The 27041-nt window shown below is 44.2% G+C and overlaps 1 protein-coding gene and 1 long non-coding RNA gene across 2 annotated transcripts in view; one reads left to right on the top strand and one right to left on the bottom strand.

The window, feature by feature from the left end:
• ino80 (INO80 complex ATPase subunit) overlaps positions 1 to 27041 on the bottom strand; it is a 163766-nt gene that overhangs the window by 71459 nt on the left and 65266 nt on the right. Inside the window, 6 exon segments of the mRNA XM_033026586.1 lie at positions 4882 to 4941; positions 9730 to 9825; positions 10953 to 11033; positions 13001 to 13210; positions 15905 to 15972; positions 25989 to 26184. Of these exon segments, the coding sequence (XP_032882477.1) occupies positions 4882 to 4941; positions 9730 to 9825; positions 10953 to 11033; positions 13001 to 13210; positions 15905 to 15972; positions 25989 to 26184 (711 nt within the window).
• Positions 1000 to 21822, top strand: LOC116976718. The gene is made up of 3 exons (XR_004413026.1): positions 1000 to 1009; positions 11228 to 11233; positions 21730 to 21822. It is a non-coding gene; the product is annotated as an uncharacterized LOC116976718 (long non-coding RNA).

The raw sequence follows: 27041 nt of genomic DNA, 5'->3' as shown, positions 1-27041 counted from the left end.
ATGAGGGGAGAAACATTTAATAGAAACCTGAGGGATAACTTGTTTTTTTACACAAAGAACGTGGGTGTATGGAACGAGCTGCCGGAGGAGGTACAGTGCCCTCCATAATGTTTGGGATAAAGACCCGTCATTTATTTATTTGCCTCTGTACTCCACAATTTGAGATTTGTAATAGAAAAAAATCACATGTGGTTAAAGTGCACATTGTCAGATTTTAATAAAGGCCATTTTTATACATTTTGGTTTCACCATGTAGAAATTACAGCAGTGTTTATACATGGTCCCCCCCATTTCAGGGCACCATAATGTTTGGGACACCGCAATGTCATGTAAATTAAAGTAGTCATGTTTAGTATTTTGTTGGATATCCTTTGCATGCAATGACTGCTTGAAGTCTGCGATTCATGGACATCACCAGTTGCTGGGTGTCTTCTCTGGTGATGCTCTGCCAGGCCTGTATTGCAGCCATCTTTAGCTTATGCTTGTTTTGGGGGCTAGTCTCTTCAGTTTTCTCTTCAGTATATAAAAGACCACTCAAGAATTGACAATTTTTTAGCTTTGAAAAACTATTTTGTTGCTTTAGCAGTATGTTTTGCTGTAGACTGAACCGTCGGCCAATGAGTTTTGAGGCATTTGTTTGAACTTAAGCAAATAGGATGTGTCTTCCACTTCAGAATTCATTATGCTACTACCATCAGCAGTTGTATCATCAATGAAGATAAGTGAGCCAGTACCTTCAGCAGCCATACATGCCCAGGCCATAACACCCCACCACCGTGTTTCACAGATGAGGTGGTATGCTTTGGATCTTGGGCAGTTCCTTCTCTCCTCCATACTTTGCTCTTGCCATCACTCTGATATAAGTTAATCTTCGTCTCATCTGTCCACAAGACCATTTTCCAGAACTGTGGTTGCTCTTTTAAGTACTTCTTGGCAAACTGTAACCCGGCCATCCTATTTTTGAGGCTAACCAGTGGTTTGCATCTTGCAGTGTAACCTCTGTATTTCTGTTCATGAAGTCTTCTGCGGACAGTGGTCAGTGACAAATCCACACCTGACTCTTGAAGAGCGTTTCAGATCCGTCGGACAGGTGTTTGGGGATTTTTCTTTATTAGAGAGAGAATTCTTCTGTCATCAGCTGTGGAGGTCATCTTTGATCTGCCAGTCTCTTTGCGATTAGTAAGCTCACCAGTGCTCTCTTTCTTCTTAATGATGTTCCAAACAGCTGATTTTGGTAAGCCTAAGGTTTGGCTGATGTCTCTAACAGTTTTATTCTTGTTTCTCAGTCTCATAATGACTTCTTTGACTTTCATTGGCACAACTTTGGTCCTCATGTCGATAAACAGCAATAAAAGTTTCCAAAGGTGATGGAAAGACAGGAGGAAAGACTAGGTGCTGAGAGCTCTCTTATACTTGCATTAAGGAGGCAATTAAACACACCTGAGCTATTACAAATGCCTGTGAAGCCATGTGTCCCAAACATTATGGTGCCCTGAACTGGGGGACTATGTATAAACACAGCTGTAATTTCTACATGGTGAAACCAAAATATATAAAAACACCCTCTTTTTCTATTACAAATCTCAAATTGTGCAACACAGAGGCAAATAAATAAATGATGGGTCCTTCTCCCAAACATTATGGAATTTGCGCAGGTACTATCGCAACTTTTAAGAAGCATATCGATAGGTACATGGATAGGATAGGTTTAGAGCAGGGGTTCCCAATCTTTTTTGTCCCGTTTACCGCAGACAACTTTAATAGCACACTGGACCAACTGTGGGTCCCTGTCACACGGGAGGCCTGGTCCCCCAAGGCAATATTGGACTACGCACCCATACCACTTTCAAGAAAGAGCTAGACAGGGCTCTTGAAGATAGCGGAGTCAAGGGATATGGGAAGAAGGCAGGAACGGGGTACTGATTGTGGATGATCAGCCATGATCACATTGAATGGCGGTACTGACTTGAAGAGCCGAGTGGCCACGGGAGGTCTGGTCCCCCAATGCAAGATTCCAGCACTCACCCATAGCCTCCAACTGCGCCGGGGCTGCTCAGTTTGCCTTATTCAAAATGCAGTGTACTGTGACTTTAAAACCCTCCCTCCATGCTGCCAGGATTAAACAAAAAAGGAATAGCAACATTTCTAGTGGTCAGCCTGGCTGGACTGGGTGTGCCGAGACTGAAACAATGTAGCAATTCTGGTGTCAAAGCTGAAGATATAACTGCACAGTGAAATTTCTTCTAAAATTGTGACTTAAGTTTAAAAATGTAAATATAAGATCAATCTGAACGAAACTCTATAGGAACGCAAACGGGACAAAGGTGAGTAATGTGATGCAAAATTTCTCACGCGACCGTGTACCGTTTTGGCATAGCTCCTGAGATCACAGACAAACAAGACGAGACTTTTAATAGTATGATATTGATAACAATGTTATTTCACTTATTTATGAACAATTAACGATGAACCGATACCAGAACCAAACACACACAGTCAGTCAATGAGAAAAAAAATGTACAAATCCAGAATCAACAAAACTGGGTAGGTGATATTTACCCCCTGGGACGTTACCCCAGGTTGGGAAACCTTGGTTTAGAGGGATATGGGTGGGCAGGAGGGACGCTGGTCGGCGTGGGCAAGTTGGGCCTGTTTCCACACTGTATGACTCTGTAACCAAAGTACAACATGGGCCAGACACAGAGTAAAGCTCTTCATAGGCTCTCTACATAGAATTTGATGCATTTTGTTTTAAACATTTTTAAACCTTCCAAGCCAATTTTTGACTGACCGCCAGTTTGCAATAATATGACAAGTAAAGGCAGTATTTTATTATCTGCCTGCTATTAGTTATGAGTTTTCAAACCAAACCAATTAGGATCCCATCAGAAAACGGACTGAAATGTAAATTTAATCCTAGTTCACGTCATGCTCCCTCTGCAGATAACTTGTCTGCAATTTAAGACCAGAAATCTTTTTAAATTATACCAGTTAAACAGTACCAAAACCGAAGGCAATGGGGAAAACACACTAATTTTCAACCAGTGGCTTATCAAGAGAACCACAGGCTCACTGAGGTGCTAGCTCCTTCCCTGCTCTAGCATTGCAATGCAAAAGTCAGAAATGAGCTGGCGGTCAGCTACTAGCTCGCCCAACCTTCTTCGCAGTCCCAAGTCCAGGGTAGAACACAACGCCGAGCTGGAGGACCAGATACCCTTTCCATACAGACCCATAGGTTTATGTTGGGGACAGCTGGCATTTGTGGTGCACCCTCAGTGATTCAGATGGAGTTGCATACCACGATTGAAAATACAAGTGCGTGCTTTCCTTAGCTTTTATGTTTACAATTAATTTCTAGCAGTTTAAGGTTTCCATGCAATTTTCAAAAATGATTTTAATCCATATTAACAGTACTATAGTCAGATATATATATTTAAAATTGTTCACGTTTAACACTGGTAAACTGACATATGGCCATGAGGGTGAACTACTGCAGGCCCCTGGAATCTACTACTTGAGTCCCAGTTGCCACTTGCAGCTCTTTCTTGCAAAACCTGCAGCATTTTGTGTCCATCTTCGATGTAAACCATCATCTGCTGTTCCTTCCTACACAGCTGGGTCTGCAGCTCAGACAGGCCACCAGACATGCATGAGACCAAACAGAATTAGCCAAGATCCATGGCTTAAATTCCATTCCCCAAGCCTCAACTCCATCGCTTTTAGGAAGGCTGACTAAACTGAAGCAGCCTGGATTCGAACTTTCAAACAGATTGACTCGAGGAAAGTTAGAAATTACACAACTGTAATTGCCCAAAGCATCATCCCACTCTACCCAGTCTCTACAAACTTGATATGGAAATTCTCAACCACATCTTCGTCGCCTCTGCACCCAACTACTCCACGATGCTACAGGGTAGTCTCCCTCATTCTCCCTGCAATAAACTAGGTCTTTCAAACTTCCACCATCTTCTCCATTCATCACTTGGGTTTGTTCGTCTATGCTTACTCCATTATTCAGTCTCCATTCTTAAATGTCTTCCTTCATCTCATTCCAAGAAAACTGCTCTTGCGACTTCTTTGCCATCCTCAAATATAATCGCTCCACCTTTGGCAGCCCAGCCCTCAGTGACAAACATCCTTAGATCTGGAATTTCTTCATTACATTTGCCTGCCACTCTTTCCACCTTTAAAATGTTTCTTTAATACCCTTTTTACATGATGAAGCGGTGTCATTTCACAGGTATCTGTCTTGATGGCATGGTGTTATATTCTGCCAATACCACCATGATACACCTTGGAACATTTTGCTTTAAAAGCTCCTAATTAGATTCTCTGCACACGACAGATCACATTGCTGGCTTTATTTTGAAAGCACTTCTTTTAATCACCTGAATCACAATTTCATTATGTCCATACCCAGAATGAATTTAGTAGACCATCCGCCTGGGAACCCAATCTGAAATCAATGGAAACCCAGAAGACTCCAAGTGAAAGTAATTCAAATCAAATATCTACTTAAGTAAGACATTGATCCCTCAGTAAAGTACTTTCAATACCTTACAAGATGACAAATCCTCAGTCACTTTAATCATGGAGAGAATTGTAATCAACTTCATTCTTGCCTCATCTAATACCCAAGATAACCGGGAAGTCGTCAGTCCTGTGACCTGGTAACTTTCTCATTGATTCATTAACAGTTTTCAACATATAGTAAAAATCAATCACAGGCAGGTGTGGAGTTTTGAAATAGAACGGCAGTCAGAGAGCAGACCCAGTGAATTTGACGGAAGGTATTACACAGAATTGCTGACGCCAGTGTGCAACAGTCTCCAATAGTTTATCATAACACAATTACGAGATAGGAATCAGAATAAACTTTACCTGACTCCAGAACTTCCTGATCACCTTTCGGTCGTGTGGGTTGCCCCAATAAGGCAGGACCTGAAATTGAAGGAAGACAAACGTAAAGAGCTTGTATCAACAGCTCTTCCTTGTCCCGTGTTGAGCATACTTGGAGGGCTAAAGGGCGCGTTTCTGTCTTCTAAGTGTATATCACCTTCAATACGCAGCCTTCAGTTCTCCAATATACAACTTGCATTGAGAGCAAGTGAGACAGATGGTTTAATTTGGCTGCGTTATTAAACTACCTTAACTGCCTTCTCTGCACTACACAAAATCTTTAGTGATAGTCACAGTCGTCTTAAAAGTAGAGTTAATGTCACAGAGTCATGGAGTCAGTCTTACAGCATGAAAACAGGCCCTTCGGCCCAACTTGGCCACACCAGCCAATGTCCATCTAAATTAGTCGCACCTGCCCGCATTTGGCCCATATCCCTCTAAACCTATCCTATCCATGTGCCTGTCTAAATGTTTCTTAAACGTTGCGATAGTCCCTGCCTCAACTACCTCCTCCAGCAGCTCCGCCCATATACTTTGTGTGAAAAAGTTGCCCATCAAGTTCCTATTAAATCTTTCCCCCCTCATTGACCTATTGACCCCTGGTTCACGATTCCCCTACTCCGGGCAAGAGACTTTGTGTGTCTACCCCATCTATTCCTTTCATGATTTTGTACACCTCTATAAGATCACCCCTCATCCTCTTGCGCTCCAAGGAATACAGCCCTAGTCTGCTCAACCTCTCCTAATAGTTCAGGCCCTTGAGTCCTGGCAACATCCTCATAAATCTTTTCTGCATCCTTCCCAGCTTGGCAACATCTTACCTCAAACATGGGGCCCAAAACTGGACACAAGACTCTAAATGCAGCCTCGCCAAAGTCTTATACAATGGTCAGGTCAAGTCAAGTCTATTCGTCACATACACATACGAGATGTGCAGTGAAATGAAAAGTGGCAATGCTCGCAGATTGTGCAAAAAAACAAACAAACAAACTACAAACAGAATGGAACAGAATCACATAATCACATATTACATATTTGTGGGAGGGAAGAAAAAGGAACATGACTTTCTAACTTCTATACTCAATGTTCTGACTGATGAAGGCCAATGTGCCAAAATACATTTTGGCCACCGTGTCTACATGTGATACCACTTTCAATGAATGTACCTGTACTCCTAGATCCCTCTGCTCTACAACAGTCCCCAAAGCCCTACTGTTCACTGTGCAGGTTCGGTCCATGTTAGTGCTCCCAAAATGCAACACCTCACACACATTTCTCTGTATTGAATGCCATCAACCATTCCTCAGCCCACCTGCCCAACCGATTAAGATCCTGCTGCAATTTTTGACAACCAATTTTTACAATACCACCCACATTGTGGTATTTTTACAATACCACCCACGCCATGTACATTCCCATCCAAATCATCGATATAGATGATAAATGACAATGGGCCCAGCACTAAACCCTGAGGCACACCACTAGTCAAAGGCCTCCAGTTCGAAAAGCAACTTTCCACCATCACCCTCTGCCTCCTTCCATGAAGCCAATTTTCTATCCATTCAGCTATCTCTTCTTGCATCCTATGGGATCCAACCTTCAAGAGCAGCCATCCATGTGGAACCTTGCCAAGTGCCTTACTAAAATCCATGTATACGTCTGCAGCTCTGCCTTAATTGACCTTGTTGGTGACATCCTCAAAAAACTAAGATCCATGAGACACGACCTCCCACGTACAAAACCATGCTGACTATCCTGAACCATCTAAGTGCATGCATTCCTCAAAATACCTTGTCGTAACTTTCCGACCTTTCCAAACTTAGCTCACTGGCCTGTAGTTCCCAGTCTCTTTCCTGCAGCTAGAGGCACATTTGCTTTCCATCAGTATTCCGGCACCTTGCCTGCATCTATCGACGACTCATACATCTCCGCGAGGGCTGCTGCAATTTTCTCTCTATCTTCCCACAATGTCCTCAGATATATCTGATCAGGCCTGGGAGATCTGTCTATTTTCATATGCGTAACACTGACTGCTCCCAAGACATTTCCAGTGATTACCTCAAGATCCCCCATCCTCCTGTCTTTCTCCACGGTAAAAACAGAGAAATGTCCAAGATAATATGTGTTCTTCAACCAACAGTGATTATGCAAGTCACTTATCTCATTTCCATTTGCAACGATTAGTTGTGCAAACACTATACTCATTATTTGGTTGTAAAAGCATTGGCATGGTCCAAGTTTCAAAAAGGAAATGCATAAAATTGATACTAACCCTAACCTTATTTGTTAATAAAAGGCATCAATTGAAAAATTCAGTGTACAGGAGAAACAACAAAATAGTAATAAAAATGTATGAGAGAAAAATCATATTCCTACAAAGTAAAGACAAATAGTTGTTAGAACATAGAACAGTGCGGCACAAGAGCAGGTTCTTTGGCCCACAATGTCAGTTCGAACATGATGTCAAGTTGAACCAATCTCCTCTGCCTGCAGGTGATCCATACCCCGCCATTCACTGCACATCCAAGCGTCAACCAAAGATACCATTCTCTAACCTCTTAAATACCATCATATCTGCAGCTACCACCACCCTTGGTAGAGTGTTCCAAGTACCCACCACTGTGTTTAAAGAAAAACTTTCCTCTCACATCTCCATTAAACATTCCTCCTCATAGTCTCCACCAGACTGGCCGAGAAGCTACTGGATTTGGGGCTCAACACCCCACTGTGTGCCTGGGTCCTGGACTTTCTCTCCACCAGGCCCCAGGTAGTCAAGATGGGGGGAAATACATCGAAGTCCCTCACCCTGAGCACAGGATCCTCCCCAGGGTTGCGTCCTCAGCCCCCTATTGTACTCCCTGTACACACATGACTGTGTGGCTAGGCTCAGCTCCAACTCGATAATCAAGTTTGCTGATGACACTGTGGTGCTGGGCCTGATCTCAGACAACGATGAGAAGGCCTACCGGGAGGAGGTGGCTGACCTGGCACTCTGGTGTCAGGACAACAGCCTCCTCTTGAACATCGAAGGAGCTGATCGTGGACTTTAGGAGGAGCACATCATCCGAGGATGTACACACCATTGAGGATAAATGGGGATACTGTGGATAGGGTGAGCTGTTTTAAATACCTGGGAGTCCACATCTCTGAGGATGTATGGACATCACACGCCGCAGCATTCGTGAGTAAGGCAAGGCAGCGCCTTTACCACCTCAGACAATTGAGGAAATTCAGAGTGTCTCTGAGGATCCTCCAGTGCTTCTACTCAGCGGCTGTGGAAAGCATCTTGTCCGGAAATATCACGATTTGGTTTGGGAACTGCTCTGCCCAGGACAAGAAGGCTCTGCAGAGAGTAGTGCGTTCGGCCGAACGCACTATGGGAACTTCACTCGCCCCCCTGCAGGAACTATACATCAGAAGGTGCAACTCCAGAGCCAATAAGATCATGGGAGACCCCTTCCACCCCTGCAACAGACTGTTCCAGCTGCTAGGATCAGGCAAACGCCTCCGTTGCCATGCTGTGAGAACGGAGAGGTTGAGAAGGAGTTTCTTCCCAGAGGCCATTAGGACTGTAAACTCCTACCTCACCAGGGACTAACTTTACTGTACCATTCTACTGCTTTTTTTTTAAATTGCTGTTTTTTTCCTTTTTCCTTCCTACCACAATATGTAATATGTAAAAGAATATGTGATTCTGTTCCATTCTGTTTGTAGTTTGTAGTTTGTTTGTTTGTTTGTCTTTTTGCACAAAGTCCACGAGCATTGCCACTTTTCATTTCACTGCACATCTCGTATGTTTATGTGACGAATAAACTTGACTTGACTTGACCTTTAGGCTGCACTCGCCAGTCTTTGACATTTTCACAATGGGAAAAAATGTTCTGACCGTCTACCCTATCTATGTCCCTCATCATTTTACATAGAAACATAAAAAATAGGTGCAGGAGTAGGCCAATTGGCCATTCGAGCCAGCATTGCCATTCACATGATCATGGCTGATCATCCAAAATCAGTACCCCGTTCCTGCTTCCCCCCCCATATCCCTTGATTCCATTAGCCCGAAGAGCTAAATCTAACTCTCTCTTGAAAACTCATACTTCTGTCAGTCTCCTCGCAACCTCCAATGCCCCAAAGAAAACGATGCACGTTTGTCCAACCTTTTCTATAAAACTCTGTTGTCCCTCAAAAATAGCAAAGTATCTTTCTTAGGAAACTTAAGGATTCTGAAAATACACCCCCCCCCCCCCATATTTCTGCCATATTTCCAGGTTTATAGAGCATGCGCTCACATTTATTTGTGGAATGTTATGTAATACTGCCATCTAGTGCCAGCACTACCAAAGAAGCAAGACTTTTGAGAGCTTTTTTTTTTAAACTACATGGAAAGAGGATACCCACTCACTGGTCCTCCTACTAACCTCTACCCGAAAATACTGGCACAGGTCAAGATCAGAGAAGGCTTGAGACCTCATTATGCTGTACTTCATCAAGCTAAACACACAGATCTTGTGCACATCCTATTGCCACTTACATTACTGGACCTGTCAGGTTATCGGTTAGCCTCCAAGCAGAATTATAACAGCCTCAATGTCTCCTATACTTCCGAATGCATTAGAGAAAGACCAGATCAAAAAATATACAGTGTGTTGCAGTAGTTAGTCCATGATCTCTGCTTCCAAATGTATTGAGGGATAGACTGGACAAAAAGACAGCACATTATAGTGTTATAGCACCTTCACTGCTCTGGTTAGAAAAATGCAATTTCAAGTTTGAAATTAGAATTTGCAGCAAATGCCAAGACCATTTGCTCCATGTTTTTATGAGTATTACCTTGAATCTTGAAACAAATCTGGAGAATTCCTGGTGCCAATTGTTGAGAGTGGAAGCAGGAGAGATGATCAAGAATGGACCCCAGATATTTTCTCTCTGCACAACAGAAATAATTTTTACAAACAAAAGATCCATGAAACTCAGTTCAAGCCAACACTGAATCTGCACTGTAACAGGGCTCTTGAAAGGTAATGCACAGACAAAGCTTGGGATTATTTGTGGGTGCAGTATAATGGCAGCTTAATGAAATACATAACCAGAAGCACACTTGTCGTGGGAGTGTTCGATTGGATAGTGCAAAAATCATTACACATGAAACATGGGCCTTGTTACAAGTAAATCCCAAAAGTTCATGATAATACTCTAACAATGTGTCCAGAGAGCAGGAATAACCCATCAAGAACAAATGAAGAGATTCAAGATTCAAGAGAGTTTATTGTCATGTGTCCCAGATAGGACAATGAAATTCTAGCTTTGCTTTAGCACAACAGAATATAGTAGGCATGAATACAGAACAGATCAGTGTGTCCATATACCATTATATAAATATATACACATATGAATAAATAAACAGATAAAGCACAAATAAACAGATAATGGGCTATTAATGTTCAGAGTTTTTTCTGAGTTGAGTTCAATAGCCTGATGGCTGTGGGGAAGAGCTGTTTCTGAACCTGGACGTTGTAGTCTTCAGGCTCGTGTACCTTCTACCTGTAGGTAGCGGGGAGATGAGTGTGTGGCCAGGATGGTGTGGGTCCTTGATGATGCTGCCAGCCTTTTTGAGGCAGCGACTGCGATAGATCTCCTCGATGGTAGGGAGGTCAGATCCGATGATGGACTGGGCAGTGTTTACTACTTTTTGTAGTCTTTTCCGCTCCTGGGCGCTCAAGTTGCCAAAACAAGCCACGATGCAACCGGTCAGCATGCTCTCTACTGTGCACCTGTAGAAGTTAGAGAGAGTCCTCCTTGACATACCGACTCTCTGTAATCTTCTCAGGAAGTAGAGGGGCTGATGTGCCTTCTTTATGATTGCATTAGTGTTCTGATTTATATCAAGTGGAAGAAATCAATATATTCATAGAGCCCTGGAATGAAGGGTGCAGAGAAATGTTGGGGTGGGGGTTGTTTAGGAAGAAATCCCAAATGTCAGATTTGCCACCAAAATGTATCTGAAGCTGTGTTCTGTGCAGATTTTTCTCATTCTCACATAACATAAATCTCACCTCTGCAAGATGTGCCAAGAAAGCAATGCTCTGTACTGTTTTACCGAGCCCCATTTCATCAGCGAGGATCCCATTGATACCCTGATGGGAGCAGAGAAAGAACTTTAGAAATGAACTTGAGTCACAGTTGAGTCAAATGACAAAATACAGCAAATATTCATTGAGAGTCAAGGCAACACTAATCAAATTTAATTTTAAAGATTTAGTGGTGTACAGGAGCAGGAAACAGCCTATTGTGCATGGATTGTGGCCATTAAAAGGTCAATCACACACAGAAAATAGTGATGCTCAGGGTAATTGATGGAAACAACCCCAGGGTGAATCACCGGGTAAAGGGGAAAAAACCAGCTGTATTCTGATGATGTATGTTTATTGCTACTCTGTAGGGAAATGACTTTCTACAATGCTACACACACCCAGATAACATACACACCACTTGGGATGCATGCTGTTGTGCTAGGAAACTGGACAATACCCCTACCCTCCCATTTTTATGCTAGGAAGCCCATATATCACGTCCCTGTCCACCCATGCTTTGTCAGCAATGAACAACCCATAACTCGGTGCAGGAAGGTTATGTTTGAGGGTTGGGTCAAGTGTGCTTGCTGGAGACTCTGTTGCACTTGCTCCATGTGTTAACAGAGTGATCCAGGATCCAAAAGCTTCCCTTATCGCCTCTAGCTGGACCGAACAGAAACTGCTGTTCCCATTCCAGAGAATTCTGTGTGGTGACAAGCTCAGTGGTCGCCAATCATTGAGCACGTTACCACAAGGGGTAACGTATGGCTGTGCAGAAAAAGAGACAGGGAGACAGCAATGGTAACGACAAAGCAGTCTGTCTGAAGAAGGGTCTCAACCGGAAACGTCACCCATTCCTTCTCTCCAGAGGTGCTGCCTGTCCCGCTGAGTTACTCCAGCATTTTGATGTTTATCTGCGCTATGTCAACACATGGAACAGCTGCTGCCACTTCCAGCAAAGGGCAGCACTCAACATGCAACCCTGATCCCCACGCCCTAGCAGTTCGCAGCCATATCACTCATCCCAAAACTAACCCTCTCATCGGCTGCCACCACACTATTTCACTGCTCCAGAAGGGAAGATATAGGGGCTTATGTCACTTGCTGAAAGCCCAGCATACAGCAAGGGGAAAGGTAGGGGTTCGCACTAGGTTCCCGGCATAGCAGCGCTGCAATAATGGGCTTCTCAGTATGTGTTGCTATAGTGACCCTTTTGTCACAGATGGCATTAGCACCCTTGTTACTGGAAATGCAACCAGAGTAAAGAGGTCCTTCTGCAGTTGTACAGAGCCCTAATGAGACCACACATGTGCAGTTTTGGTCCCCTAATTTGAGGAAGGGCATTCTTGCTATTGAGGGAGTGCAGCATAGGTTTACAAGGTTAATTCCCAGGATGGCGGGACTGTCACATGCTGAGAGAATGGAGCAGCTGGGCTTGTACACTCTGGAGTTTAGATGGATGAGAGGGGATCTCATTGAAACATATAAGATTGTTAAGGGCTTGGACACGCTAGAGGCAGGAAACATGTTCCCGATGTTGGGGGAGTCCAGAAGCAGGGGCCACAGTTTAAGAATAAGGAGCAAGTCATTTAGAACGGAGACGAGGAAACACTTTTTCTCACAGAAAGTGGTGAGTGTGTGGAATTCTCTGCCTCAGAGGACGGTGGAGGCGGGTTCTCTGGATGCTTTCAAGAGAGAGCTAGAGAGGGCTCGTAAAAATAGCAAAGTCAGGGGATATGGGGAGAAGGCAGGAACGGGGTACTGATTGGGGATGATGAGCCATGATCACATTGAATGGCGGTGCTGGCTCGAAGGGCCAAATGGCCTACTCCTGCACCTATTGTCTATTGTCTAAGAGTATTCAGCAAGTTACCAATGTCCTCCTATACATGGAAAAGAAAGCCAACCCACACAGCTTGTCATGAACAGTGCACTTACTGCTAGGACATAATGACAAAGCAAATGACACTTGCATCTGAACATTTGCTTGTGTAAACACATGCAAACACGGCCAATACCACCAAACTTACCTGTTCATAGAGGTTAGCAAGCCAATTCATGCCTTTCAGTTGGTACGCTTTGAGTTTGCCATTGAACATGGAAGGCTGAGGGATGTCTTCACCGGCTCGAATGGAAGGGTTCGCTAAACTGTAACTCTCCCCAAAGCCTGTACCAGACTCGTTGGCAGCTCGAAGTGCTGCCATGCGACTCTCCTTTGCCTCTTCATCAAACAGTCGAGTCTGCGAGCAAATACAATAGTGGTAACCAAATGCAGTGTAGCCCTTGACTGTCAAGCAGCGCAGGTTGGAAGATCAGCTGTTGTTGCAAAAGCAATACTACACCCAGATTCCACTACCTGTAGATAGACATCTGCTTGCTTTGCAAATCCTGTTCAAGCTGAAACACCTCCTACTGCGATAAAGAAGCACACATTGTTGTCCTGATGAGAGTCTGGTCATTACACCAGCAGCACTTTATGTAACATCTACCATCATTCCCCACCACCTGTACAGATTTCTAGATGTACCAATGGTTTAATGTGATTAATAATGCCATGGATAGATATTGGGGAGCCATCCGAGCGAGGAGGCGTTGTGACAATCTGCACAAATGAAGTCGACCCTTTTAACCTATACATCCCCTCACAATAAATGACATCTTTCTAAGCTTTCCTCATTATTTGCTGCACCTGCTATCAGCCCTCTGTCATCAATCTTTCCATCCTTTGCTTAGCCTAGTTTAGTTTAGTTTAGAGATACAGCACGGAAACAGGCCCTTCGGCCCAACGAGTCCGCACCGACCAGCAACCCCGGCACATTAACATTATCCTGCACACGAGGGACAAATTACATTTATTCCGATCCAATTAATCTACAAACCTGTACATCTTTGGAATGTGGGAGGAAACCAAAAATCTCAGAGAAAACCCCATGCAGTCACGGGGAGAAGGTACAAACTCTACACAGACAGAACTCATAGTCGGGGTCGAACCCGGCTCTCTGGCGCTGTAAGGCAGCAACTCTACCACAGCTCCACCATGCCACCCTGTTTTACAGTTTCTAAACCGTCGCTGATCTTTGTTCTTATTTTTTCTCAGTTTGATACACTTTTTACAGATTGCAAGGATATCCATGTGTTGTTCATGAGGCACTAGAGAGGGGCACAGGAGCAAAAGAGTGGGATTACTTTGAGCACCAACCGAGACTCGATGGGCCAAATGGTTTCCTTCCATGTTAAGAAAATGAGAAATGAGGATTATCTTGTGCTCACTTCCCAGCTATCTTTGAATTATCTATAAATGTAAGTAACGACACCAAGTTTGGGGGGGGGGGGAGGATCAAGGCAGGGAGTCACCTGTGTCCCTCCGTAGATGCTAAAAGGCCTGCTGAGTTCCTCCACCACTTAGTGTTTTACGTAATTACACTCAGTCCATGCACCCATGTCATGAATAAAGATCTTAGCTGGATGTTACACAGCAACAATCATCAAGTTACCTCATTATTTGAGGTCCCCTAATTTGAGGAAGGACATTCTTGCTATTGAGGGAGTGCAGCTTAGGTTTACAAGGTTAATTCCCGGGATGGCGGGACTGTCATATGCTGAGAGAATGGAGCGGCTGGGCTTGTATACTCTGGAGTTTAGAAGGATGAGAGGGCATCTCATTGAAACATACAAGATTGTTAAGGGTTTGGACACACTAGAGGCAGGAAACATGTTCCCGTTGTTGGGGGAGTCCAGAACCAGGGGCCAGTTTAAGAATAAGGGGGAAGCCATTAAGAACGGAGACGAGGAAACACTCTTTCTCACAGAGAGTGGTGAGTCTGTGGAATTCTCTGCCTCAGAGGGCGGTGGAGGCAGGTTCTCTGGATGCTTTCAAGAGAGAGCTAGATAGGGCTCTTAAAAATAGCGGTCAGAGGATATGGGGAGAAGGCAGGAACGGGGTACTGATTGGGGATGATCAGCCATGATCACATTGAATGGCGGTGCTGGCTCGAAGGGCCGAATGGCCTACTCCTGCATCTATTGTCTATTATTTACAGATTATCAATCTGATAATGACATGCTTACCCTTTACTCTTTTCTAGTAGTTAATTAATCCTCCATTATATATTTCCCTCAACTTCATAAGCCTTATCTTCCGCGTTTATCTTTTGTGACTCCTAAATGGTTCACATCACATCAATGGTTCTCATTCACTTTCCTATCTCAAGAACTCACTCGTCAAACACTTCCTTTTCATGGAGTCATGTGAATTAGTCTATCACGTTATTAACCAATGCAAAAAGGGGTATTATTATGAATGGAGATATGGGACAGAGCAGCAATGAAACATAGAAAATAGGTGCAGGAGGAGGCCATTCGGCCCTTCGAGCCAGCACTGCCATTCATTGTGATCATGGCTGATCGTCCCCAATCAATAACCCGTGCCTTCCTTCTCCCCATAGCCCTTGATTCCACAGCCCCATGAGCTCTATCCAACCCTCTCTTAAATCCATCCAGTGATTTGGGCTCCACTGACCTCTGTGGCACGGAATTCCACAAATTCACAACTCTGAGTGAAAAAGTTTTTTCTCACCTCAGTCTTAAATGGCCTCCGCTTTATTCTAAGACTGTGGCCCCTGGTTCTGGACTCGCCCAACATTGGGAACATTTTTCCTGCATCTAGCTTGGTGCTTTAACCAATGTCAGGTCCACATTGTGGCAACCACTGCCCTATAACCTTCCCCCCTCAATTCCCAGCTACCTGCATATTTCTCGTATGATAAGCTATCCAAGTTTACATCCTGTATTCCTTCCAAACAAGTTCAGAGAAAATATGGAGCTTCACAAAACCCGTCACTGTTTGGCAAAGGCAGCACCCAGGGACTAGGCCAGGCTGTCACAACTGAAACAAAACGAATTACATAATTACACTTAAGACCCGAGTCACTCACTCTAGCTTGTTGCACTCGAAAAGCATCCTCCGCATTCTTCAGCGCCTGTGCTTTGTAATATTCACTATCTGTAAAACAAAGAAATATGCTAATTAATACCCATTAATTAGATGCCCCATCTAAAGGTGACACACCTTCACAAACATTCCATTAGTGTGCTCAGCCTGGAACTTGTGCTGATAAAATACCTCAAGTCCATCTCAATGGTTAACCAAACTTTCCCAGTGGGCAGGTGGCTCAATTCTTCAATTCTTCGTTGGAGCGCTGGAGCGGAGCGGGCGATGCCTTGCCTGGGTCGCCGCGCTGGAGCGACGCGCTGGAGCTCTGGCAACATCTCCGGGCTGCGGGTCTGCGGAGCGGAGAGACGGCGTGCGTAGAGGCGGCGGAGCGGAGAGGCGGCGGTGCGGAGAGGCGGCGCCGACTTTAACATCGGGAGCCTGGGAGCTCCAAACCGGCGCGGCCTTGTCGGCTTCGGCAGCCGCGGTCTCCAACCAGGAAGCTGCCGTTCCAGGTGGCCCATCCGCCGAAAGGACTCTCCTGACGCCGGGGCAAGACCACCCGGTGAGAATGGCCAGGGACATCGGGCCTCCGTAGAGGCAATTGCGGCAATAGGCCTGACTTTGGGGTGAACATGGGATGGGGACTGGACATTGTGCCTTCCTCCAAAGTGCTACCCACTGTGGGGGGATGATTTTTTTGTCTAATTGTAGTCCTGTAGGTCTGTGTCCAAGATGGCTGCCGTGAAGAGAGAGTGGACGCTGGCGCGCTTTGGCTGCCGCTGCTCTCTCTTCACACTGTGTTTTTGATTTTCTGTTTTTGGATTGAATTCTGTTTTTAATTTGTGTCTCTGTGATGTCTTTATTACTTGTTATATTCCGATTATATGTTTTTATTCCGATTACTATGTAAGGTGTCCTTGAGATGTCTGAAAGGCGCCCATTAATTAAAATTTATTATTATTATTATCCCAACCACAAAAACGATCCACTAATGTTTCATATGCATGTTATAGTGTAACAGAAGATTAACTGTAATACACAAGCAAAAGTGTCACAGCTTTCAAAGAGAAGCTATTTGTCCAAATTCTCTTGATCATGCACTCCCCCAAAATCTCCCTTTCTCATCTGTTGCTCAAACTCCCCATCCGCCACACGTTGAATTGCTTCTTTAAACCGGAGCACCCGGAGAAAACCCAACACGGTCACATGAAGAATGTGCAAATTCCGTACAGACAGCACCCACAGTCAGAATCGATCCTGGGTCCCTGGCGCTTTAAGGCAGCAACTTGACTACTGCGTCACTGTGCTGCCTCTGAGATTCCTATTAAATCTTCCATTAAACACATGCCCTCTGGATCTTGATTCCCTTGCTATGGGTAAAAAAAACTGTACATCTACCCTATCTATTCCCCCCCCCCTCACATGATTTGATGCACCTCGATAAAATCAACCCTCATCCTCCTGCACTCTAAGGAAAACTCCTAGACTGCCCAACATCTCCCCATAGATCAGGCCACCAAAACACTGGACCCAACTCTGATCGCTGAGGCACACAATTAGTCACAGGCCTCCAACCCTCCACCACCACCATCTGCATCCTTCCATAAAGTCAATCTTCTATCCAGTTGGCCAGGTCTCCTTAGATCCCATGCCATCTAATCTTCCAGCACAGCCTACTCTGTTTCTTCCCCAGCTTCCCGCTGTGTCCTCGGTTATATCCGATCATCCGATATTTGTCTACTGTCATTCGCCTAAGGACCTTCAGCACCTCCTTGACCATAGTACTGTGTGGCCTCAAGACACTTCCATTGACTTCCCCAAGTTCCCCAGTCCTCATGTTTTTCTCCGCAGTAAAAACAGGGGCGATATACTCGTTGAGGACCTTGCCCATCCCCTGCAGCTCCACACGTATATCACCGCATTGGTTTCTATGGGCCCTCTTCTCCCTCCAATTACCCTCTTTCCCTTAATGTACTTATAAAATCTCTTTGGATATTTCCTTAATATTATTTGCCAGAGCTATCTCTTGTCATCCTTTTCATCATCCTGATGTCCTTCGGAAATATGCTTCTCGGTTGCTGAAAAGCTTTCAGGGATACACGATTCCAGCTGCCATTCCTCCTTATTTTCCCTTACCAGTATAAATGTATTTTGTCATCCAAGCTTCCTTATTCCTCCCTGCCTTGCCCTTCGCTCTAACAGGAACATGCATGCCCCAAACTAGTCATTGTCAAAGTTATGTAGCACAGAAACAAGCCCTTTGGACCAGCTTGTCCATGCCGATCAAGGTGCCCATCCACACTAGACCCGCCTGCCCGCATTGTGCCCATATCGCTCTAACCTTTCCTATCCATGCACCTGTCCAATGGATTTTAACACCACATTTTTAAAAGCATCCCAATTTCCGATCGTTCCTTTGCCCTCAAACAACCCACTCCATTCAACTTAAGCATGTTTCTGTCTAATACCAAACTATGCAGACCAGCCCTATCTTCATCCATAACTATTTAAAAGCTAATAGAAGAGTGGTTGCTGGTCATAAAAAGCTCACCCACAAACACTGCACTCATTTCAGTCAGCGTGGCATAGTAGCTGCTGCTTCAATGACAGAGACCCCGGCTCGATCCTGACAACGAGTACAGTATGTGTGGTTTGCATGTGCCCTGTGAATTTTGTCCGGGTACTCCTGTTTCCACCTACATTCCTGTGATAGCTAGACAAACGTGAGGGATGCTTTCGATAGACAGATCTTTGAACATAAGCCAGGCATGAAAAGGCAAAAGGTGCGAGATATGGATAGAAGTGCAAGAAAGATCATGGGTGGAAGGGGAGAAACGGTTGCACGTCCAGGTGGGGTATCGTATATTAGTTACTTAACATTGGAGAATTCAATGTTCAAGGTTGTAAGCAGCCCAAGTGGGAATATGAAATGCTGTTCTTCCAGTTTGTGTGTGGCCTCACTCTAAAATTGGAGACTGCCCTGGGCAGAAAAATCGGTATGGGAAGGGGTTAAAATGGTTCGGAACCGAGAGATCCAGCAGGCCTTGATAGACCGAGTGCAAGCGTTTGACAAAACGGTCGCCAAGTCGGATGAATTGGAGAGATGGGCAGGAGGGTGGGTGTGTGGGGCTGTTCGACAGAGAAGGAAGTACGTGGATAGAAATTTCCTAAGACCTTAAATGAACAGTCTGTCATTAAAGCATTATTAAACTTTGGCGGGTACGTGGGAAAAATAGAACACCAAGTTTGATGTGATAAACTGAGACAAGGTGATGACACAATTAAAAAATAAGGGCAGGATATTCAAACTTCTAGAACAAATGCAAAAACAAAAAAAAGAAAATTAAAAAGTGGTACTACACGGTAAAAATAAAAATCAACATCCAAAAACAGACAAGTTAGACATTTGGGTGAGATTATGAGTCAGAGATAACGGCACAACGACCTTGCAGTAACTGGTCATGGGGAGACTTAATACGGTGATCAGCACTGCAGCAAGAATGTTCTTCCTCAAATTAGGGGACCAAAACTGCACAGAATATTCCAGGTGTGGTCTCACTAGGGCCCTATAGAAGGACCTCTTTGCTCCTATACTCAACTCCTCTTGTTATGAAGGTCAACATGCCATTTGCTTTCTTCACTGCCTGCTGTACCCGCATGCTTACTTTCAGTGACTGATGAACAAGGACCCCCAGATCCTGTTGTATTTCCCCTATTCCAAACTTGACTCCATTTAGAATAATAACAATCTGCCTTCCTGTTTTCGCCACCAAAGTGGATAACCTCACATTTATTCACATTAAGCTGCATCTGCCCACTCCCCCAACCTGTCCAAGTCACCCTGCATCCTCCTCACAGTTCGCACTGCCACCCAGCTTTGTGTCATCTGCAAATTCGCTAATGTTACTTTTAATCCCTTCATCTAAATCATTAATGTATATTGTAAATAGCTGCGGTCCCAGCACCGAGCCTTGCGGTACCCCACTAGTCACTGCCTGCCATTCTGAAAGGGACCCGTTAATCCCTATTCTTTGTTACCTGTCTGCCAACCAATTTTCTATCCATGTCAGCACTCTACCCCCAATACCATGTGCCCTAATTTTGCCCACTAATCTCCTATGTGGGACCTTATCAAATGCTTTCTGAAAGTCCAGGTACACTACATCCACAGGCTCTCCCTTGTCCATTTTCCTAGTTACATCCTCAAAAAATTCCAGAAGATTAGTCAAGCATGATTTCCCCTTCGTAAATCCATGCTGACTCGGACCGATCCTGTTACTGCTATCCAAATGTTTGGCTATTTCATCTTTTATAATTGACTCCAGCATCTTCCCCACCACTGATGTCAGGCTAACTGGTCTATAATTCCCTGTTTTCTCTCTCCCGCCTTTCTTAAAAAGTGGGATAACATTAGCTATTCTCCAATCCGCAGGAACTGATCCTGAATCTATAGAACATTGGTAAATGATCACCAATCCGACTACAATGTCTAGAGCCACTTCCTTAAGTACCCTGGGATGCAGAACATCGGGCCCTGGGGATTTATCTACCTTCAGTCCCATCAGTCTACCCAACACCATTTCCTGTCTAATGTGAATTTCCTTCAGTTCCTCTGTAACCCTAGATCCTCTGGCCACTCATCGGGGACATTGTTTGTGTTCTCCTTAGTAAAGACGGATCCAAAGTACCTGTTCAATTCGTCTGCCATTTCCTTGTTCCCCATAATAAATTAATCTTTTTCAGTCTTCAAGAGTCAAACTTTGGTCTTAACTAATTCTTTCCACTTCACATACCTAAAGAAGCTTTTACTATCCTCCTATAGTCTTGGCTAGCTTACCTTCGTACCTCATCTTTTCTCTCCTTATTGCCTTTTTAGGTATCTTCTGTTGCTCTTTAAAAGTTGCCCAATCCTCTGGCTTCCCGCTCATCTTTGCTATGCTATACATCATTATTTTTATACTGTCCCTGACTTCCTTTGTCAGCCACGGTCGCCCCTTACTCCCCTTGGAATCTTTCTTCCTCTTTGGAATGAACTGATCCTGCACCTTCTGTATTGTTCCCAGAAATACCCGCCATCGTTGTCCCACCGTCATCCCAGCTAGGGTATCCTTCCAGTAAAATGTACCTCACAAATGTTTTCCTTTCATCTATTTTCAATATGATAAATCCTCCAAAAAAACTTCTATGAGTTCATCAAACTCAATCTTGATTCATCAGGCAGGTTGGCGGAGGAATGGTCAATGGAGTTCAATACAGATAAGTGCAAAATATTGCAATTTAGGAGGTCAAACCAGGGCAGAACCTCAACAGTTAATGGCAGAGCTCTTGAGGAGTGTTGAAGAGCAGAAAGATCTAGGAGTGCAGGTACATAGTTCCTTGAAAATGGCATTACATGTTGATAGAGTGGTCAAGAAAGGTTTTGGCACATTGGCCTTCATTGGTCAGAGTATTGAGTATTGAAGTTGGATTGTTATAGTATAGAAGTTGTGTTGTTATGTTATGCTTGTACAAGGCATTGATGAGGTCACATTTGGAGTACTGTGGAAACAAAGAATTACAGATAGACACAAAATGCTGGAGTAACTCCGCAGATCAGGCGACATCTCTGGAGAAAAAGGATGGGTGATGTTTCGGGTCGTGACCCTTCTTCAGACTGAATTGTGTTCAGTTTTGGCCACACTGTTATAGGAATGATGTTGTTAAGCTGGAATGGGGACAGAGATGATTTACGAGGATGTTGCCACAAAGATGAAGGGAGATCGTATAGAGGTGTACAAGATCATGAGAGGAATATATTAGGTAACTGCACAGAGCAGTGGATTCAAGAACCAGAGGACATAGGTTTAAGGTGCCAGGGAAAGATTGAATTGGAACCCGAGAGGTAACTTGTTCACACAAAGGGTGATGGGTATATGGTGCGAGTTGCCAGAGGAGACAGTTGAGGCAACATATGAGAGAAATTCAGACAGGTACATGGATAGGAAAGATTTAGAAGGATACTGGGCCAAGTGGGACCCGTTGGGACCCTGTCACAAGGGAGGTCTGGTCCCCCAATGGAACCCGTTCCCCCAACGCAATTTTCCACCACTCACCCGTTCCCCATATTCCAGGACTGCCTCCCCCTCCTCTTGCTTAAAGTGGGACTAGTTTAGATGGAGCATCTTGGTCGGCGTGGGCATGTTTCCTTTCTGTATGATCTAGGACTCTAAATGTACGTTGACTGTGGTTAATTCTGTTGATATTTTCGAAGCGTTTTGAAACCTCATCTTTTATCTTGCATCTGCTGAGAGTAAAGGGCCTGTCCCACGGCGATTTTGCCGGCGTCATATCAGTGTTGCCAAAAGATTTTGAACATTTCAAAATCAAGCGGCGGCAAAAAAATGTTGCAACACTTGAAAAAACACAGCGCGTCATACGTCATCACGCCGCGAATTTTCCAGTGACCTAATACGTCAGTCAATGATGCCGGCAGTCTTCGAAAAAATCGCCAAGTGGGACAGGCCTTGAAGTTAATCAATCCACAATTTCCTGCTTTCTTTCTGCATCCCCCAATCTGAGGGTGCTACTCCTTATCTGTAGAAATTGTCGATGGTTGAAAGGGTCAAGAACTTCAAATTCCTGGGCGTGCACATCTCTGAAGATCTTTCCTGGTCCGAGAACAGTAACGCAATTATCAAAAAAGCTCATCAGCGCCTCTACTACCTGAGAAGATTACGGAGAGTCGGATTGTCAAGGAAGACTCTCTCTAACTTCTACAGGTGCACAGTCGAGAGCATCGTGGCTTCGTTCGGCAATTTGAGCGCCATGGAGAGGAAGAGACTACAAAAAGTAGTAAACACTGCCCAGTCCATCATCGGCTCTGACCTTCCTTCCATCGAGGGGATTTATCGCAGTCGCTGCCTCAAAAAGGCTGGCAGCATCATCAAAGACCCACACCATCCTGGCCACACACTCATCTCCCTGCTACCTTCAGGTAGAAGGTACAGGAGCCTGAAGACTGCAACAACCAGGTTCAGGAACAGCTACTTCCCCACAGCCATCAGGCTATTAAACCTGGCTCGGACAAAACCCTGATTATTAATAACCACTTTCTGTTATTTGCACTTTACCAGTTTATTTATTCATGTGTGTATATATTTATATCATGGTATATGGACACATTTATCTGTTTTGTAGTAAATGCCTACTATTTTCTGTGTGCTTAAGCAAAGCAAGAATTTCATTGTCCTATACAGGGACACATGACAATAAACTCACTTGAACTTGAACTTGAAATTTAGAAAACAATAACCAATGCATCGTCTATTTCAATGAATACCTCTGAAGAAGGATTTCGGCCCGAAACGTTGCCTATTTCCTTCGCTCCATAGATGCTGCTGCAGCCGCTGAGTTTCTCCAGCACTTGTGTCTACCTCCTTTAGTACTCTGGAATGTCAATTATTTCTCCAGTGTTTTTCCCTCACCACAGTTTGACGCACGATAGTTGGGACCAGACTAACGCTGATCCACAGAAATTGCACCCTCAACCTTCCACCGGCCAGGATAATTTTGAGTGTCGACACTCATGGGATCACTGAAGGCTTCCAAGAACCATCAGCAACTCAAAACTTCCTTAATGTGGACTCCCAGCTAAGATTGTCGAGGTAGGTTAATGTTATAGTAGTACTGATTTTTAATAAATTTAGATCTTACTGAAAATTAGCTAAAATTCTTAAGGGGTTGGACAGGCTAGATGCAGGAAGATTGTTCCCGATGTTGGGGAAGGCCAGGACAAGGGGTCACAGCTTAAGGATAATGGGGAAATCCTTTAAAACCGAGATGAGAAAAACTTTTTTCACACAGAGTGGTGAATCTCTGGAACTCTCTGCCACAGAGGGTAGTTGAGGCCAGTTCATTGGCTATATTTAAGAGGGAGTTAGATGTGGCCATTGTGGCTAAGGGGATCAGGGGGTATGGAGAGAAGGCAGGTACGGGATACTGAGTTGGATGATCAGCCATGATCATATTGAATGGCGGTGCAGGCTCGAAGGGCCGAATGGCCTACTCCTGCACCTAATTTCTATGTCTATGTTTCTAAATTCAAAACATGCCGGACCACAGTAGTTGACGTACCACAGAATGGTCCTGACTAATGTTTCAACCTAGAATACTGATTTCCTTTAGTTCCTTCAAGAACCCCAATATTTTTGGAAAATTACTTGTGTCCTCGTCTGCGAAGATAGAAGTACTAGTTTAATTGTTATCCAAGTAGCAGCTGGGGAAACTCAACAGACTCTGTGAAATACATCAACACATATCACTCCTTTAAATTAGCTGTGGCTCAGCTGTTGACATCCCATCCTCCAGAGACAAAAACAAGACTTGGCTGACACTCTGCGCAGTAGTGAGTGCGAGATAAGGTGATATTACTTTGAGGCTTCATCTGTCCCGTCAGGGATCCACATGATTCCATGACAAACCTCATGCAAATTGCAGTTATTGCCCTCACCTGATCAAAATGTCGACAGTGAAACAACACTAACATGCTTTGTTCAGGCCTTTCCTTACCTCCAGTTCCTTCCCCTCTAATTTAAATCTGAAGGGCCCCCGAGCCAAAATGTCACCCATCGTTTTTTCTCCGGACTTGCTGCCTGACCCGCTGAGTTACTCCAGCACTTAAGTCTGTCTTCAATATAAACCAGCTTCTGCAGTTCCTTTCTACACTAACATAATACAATTTGGTTTCACTTTGCTATCTGCGTACACAAATTGGTTGCCATTTTCACAGTAGAACAATGGCTACATCTAATAAAAAGCTTTTTGTTAGCTGTAAAGGGGGTTGGGACATGATGTTCATTTCAAGATAAATTGACATATTTTGAAGGCTGATCAGCTTGCTGCATGGTTTTCTTTTACAAACATTCTTCCTCAACCATGTTAGACTAAGAGTCATACAGCAGAGAAACAAGCCCTTCGGCTAGGGGTTGGCAACCTACGGCCCCCGGGCCAAATGCGGCCCGTAACCCGAAATCATCCGGCCCGCAGGCGGATTTCTCCCCCCGTAATCACCCGGCCCGCCGAGCGCCTGCCTCGAGCACCCATCCCGAACGCGGCTGAACGCCCGCCCCGAACGCAGCTGAGCTCTGGCTGTACCACATCCTGCGCAAAGCCGCCGGCACGGCCGCGCACCTTCTGTGAGCACGTTTAAGAAAGAACTGCAGATGCTGGAAAAATCAAAGGTAGATGCTGGAGAAACTCAGCGGGTGAGACATGCAAGGATTGCATGAGGCTGCCTCACCCACTGAGTTTCTTCCTCAGCATATTTGCCTACCTTCTGTGAACACATAATTTGATGCCTGCCATCAGGGGCGGGATCCGTGGGTACATGTGATAGATGTGGCTCACAGACATGCCAGCCGGCCCCTATGCAGAACAAGGTTGCCGACCCCTGCCTTAGGCGCAACTCATGCATGCCAGCCAGGATGCCCCATCTAAGCTACTCCAATTTCCCACCCCAGAACCAGGTCGATGCTGGCTCGAAGGGCTGAATGTCCTATGAAAATGCACCTAATTTCTATGTTTTTTTTCTTTCTCCCGATGACTCTTTCGTATCCATGCACCTAAAATGTTTTTTAAATGCTGTTATTGCAACAAGGTGTGACAATGGCTGAGACCAATAAACTGCGCATCATTTAGTAATTAGGTAACTAATCTCTACCTGGAGGTTTAACAAGATGTTGCATCTCACAGTCATTAGGAAAACTAATAATTACAGGTATAGAAAGTAGACAAATAAATGCTGGAGAAAGTCAGCGGGTGAGGCGGCATCTATGGAGAAAAGTAGGCAACGTTTCAGATCGAGATATAGAAATCATTTGACTGAGACAAAGCAAGACTGGAACAAAACAAATACTGTACATTGTTAGAGCCAAGTTAAACCAGCTCCATCAATCCTACCTAGAGGCCATATAAAAGGTACCCAAGGCATCGTCTTAACGACAGTTAAGACAGAGATTTCCATGCCGTGATCAAACATGTAATATACATCACTTACCAGCAAACACACTCATACTTTTCCAATACTTCACAAAACACGATTTTCTTACCGTAATCTTCCTGACTGACGTTAACCATAACTCCTCCTCCTATGTCAATCTGTCTGTACAATACATTGTCATCCAGCTTCATCAAAATTTCCTCCTGTAATGCATCATTCCCAGACGTCCGTTTCCGGCTCATAAAATGCGCATACAGCTCAGTTTGTGTGATTAGAAAGTTCAACTTCCGCTGTTGTCTTTTCGCCTAGAAGTTAATAAAAGTAGATTTAAAGTTTTGTGGTTGTAGAGATGATAAAGTTCTGGGGAGAAAGGCAGCTGGCAGCTGCAGAAATGCCTAGCATCAATTGAAAAAAAAAAAAAAAAGTTTGGTGTATGTTATCATTTATTTTTGAAGTTTGCTTTTGTATTCTTAGGACCCCCAACAAATATTTGATCATTTCCGAGAAGATTATATTTGACGGATCTTAATACAGTAATCAATACCCGTAAAATTTAATTTATGAAGAAAAAATGACCAACAATTTCACATGCTTTGCCAGAGAAGAACACGAAGGATTAGAAAAATATCATGCAGCATAAAAATGCCATGTCCCAGAATTCAGATCTCTTTCTTCCTTCATTTTCACTTCTGAACTAGTCACCAGTTCAACTGCTCAACTGGTCAACTACACAAGTGACAGTAGTGGATCAAAATACACTATCAAAACACTGGCATCACTGTTCAGCCTTTGTTGGGACCCCACAATATCCCCAAACTGTTGCCATCGACACCTTCAAAATATTAAAGTATTCTCTACTACAAGCTCTGTCTCTCTTGTGGAGAGGAGCCTCCATTCCCATTTTTACACTTGCATTTTGAATTCAATTAAATCAACAGTACAATCTTAAGTGAACACAAACCAACTGTGCAATATGATCTCAATTGAAATCTTGACCCAGGTATTAGTCTGGTCAATGTGTGCAATGGCATGTCCATTAAAAAAACCGCAAATACTTTAAAATATTTTGTTTGCCTCCTTCTCATCATTTGACCGTGTACCTTTGGCAGCTGGTAACTCGAGCAGCTGTTTCTGCCTCAGCTGCAATTTCTGTAATGAACAA

This window comes from Amblyraja radiata, chromosome 9, assembly GCF_010909765.2.
Source record: "Amblyraja radiata isolate CabotCenter1 chromosome 9, sAmbRad1.1.pri, whole genome shotgun sequence".
Classification (NCBI taxonomy): domain Eukaryota; kingdom Metazoa; phylum Chordata; class Chondrichthyes; order Rajiformes; family Rajidae; genus Amblyraja; species Amblyraja radiata.
The sequence above is the reverse complement of the archived record's forward strand: the minus strand, read 5'-3'. Positions and strand labels throughout refer to the sequence as shown.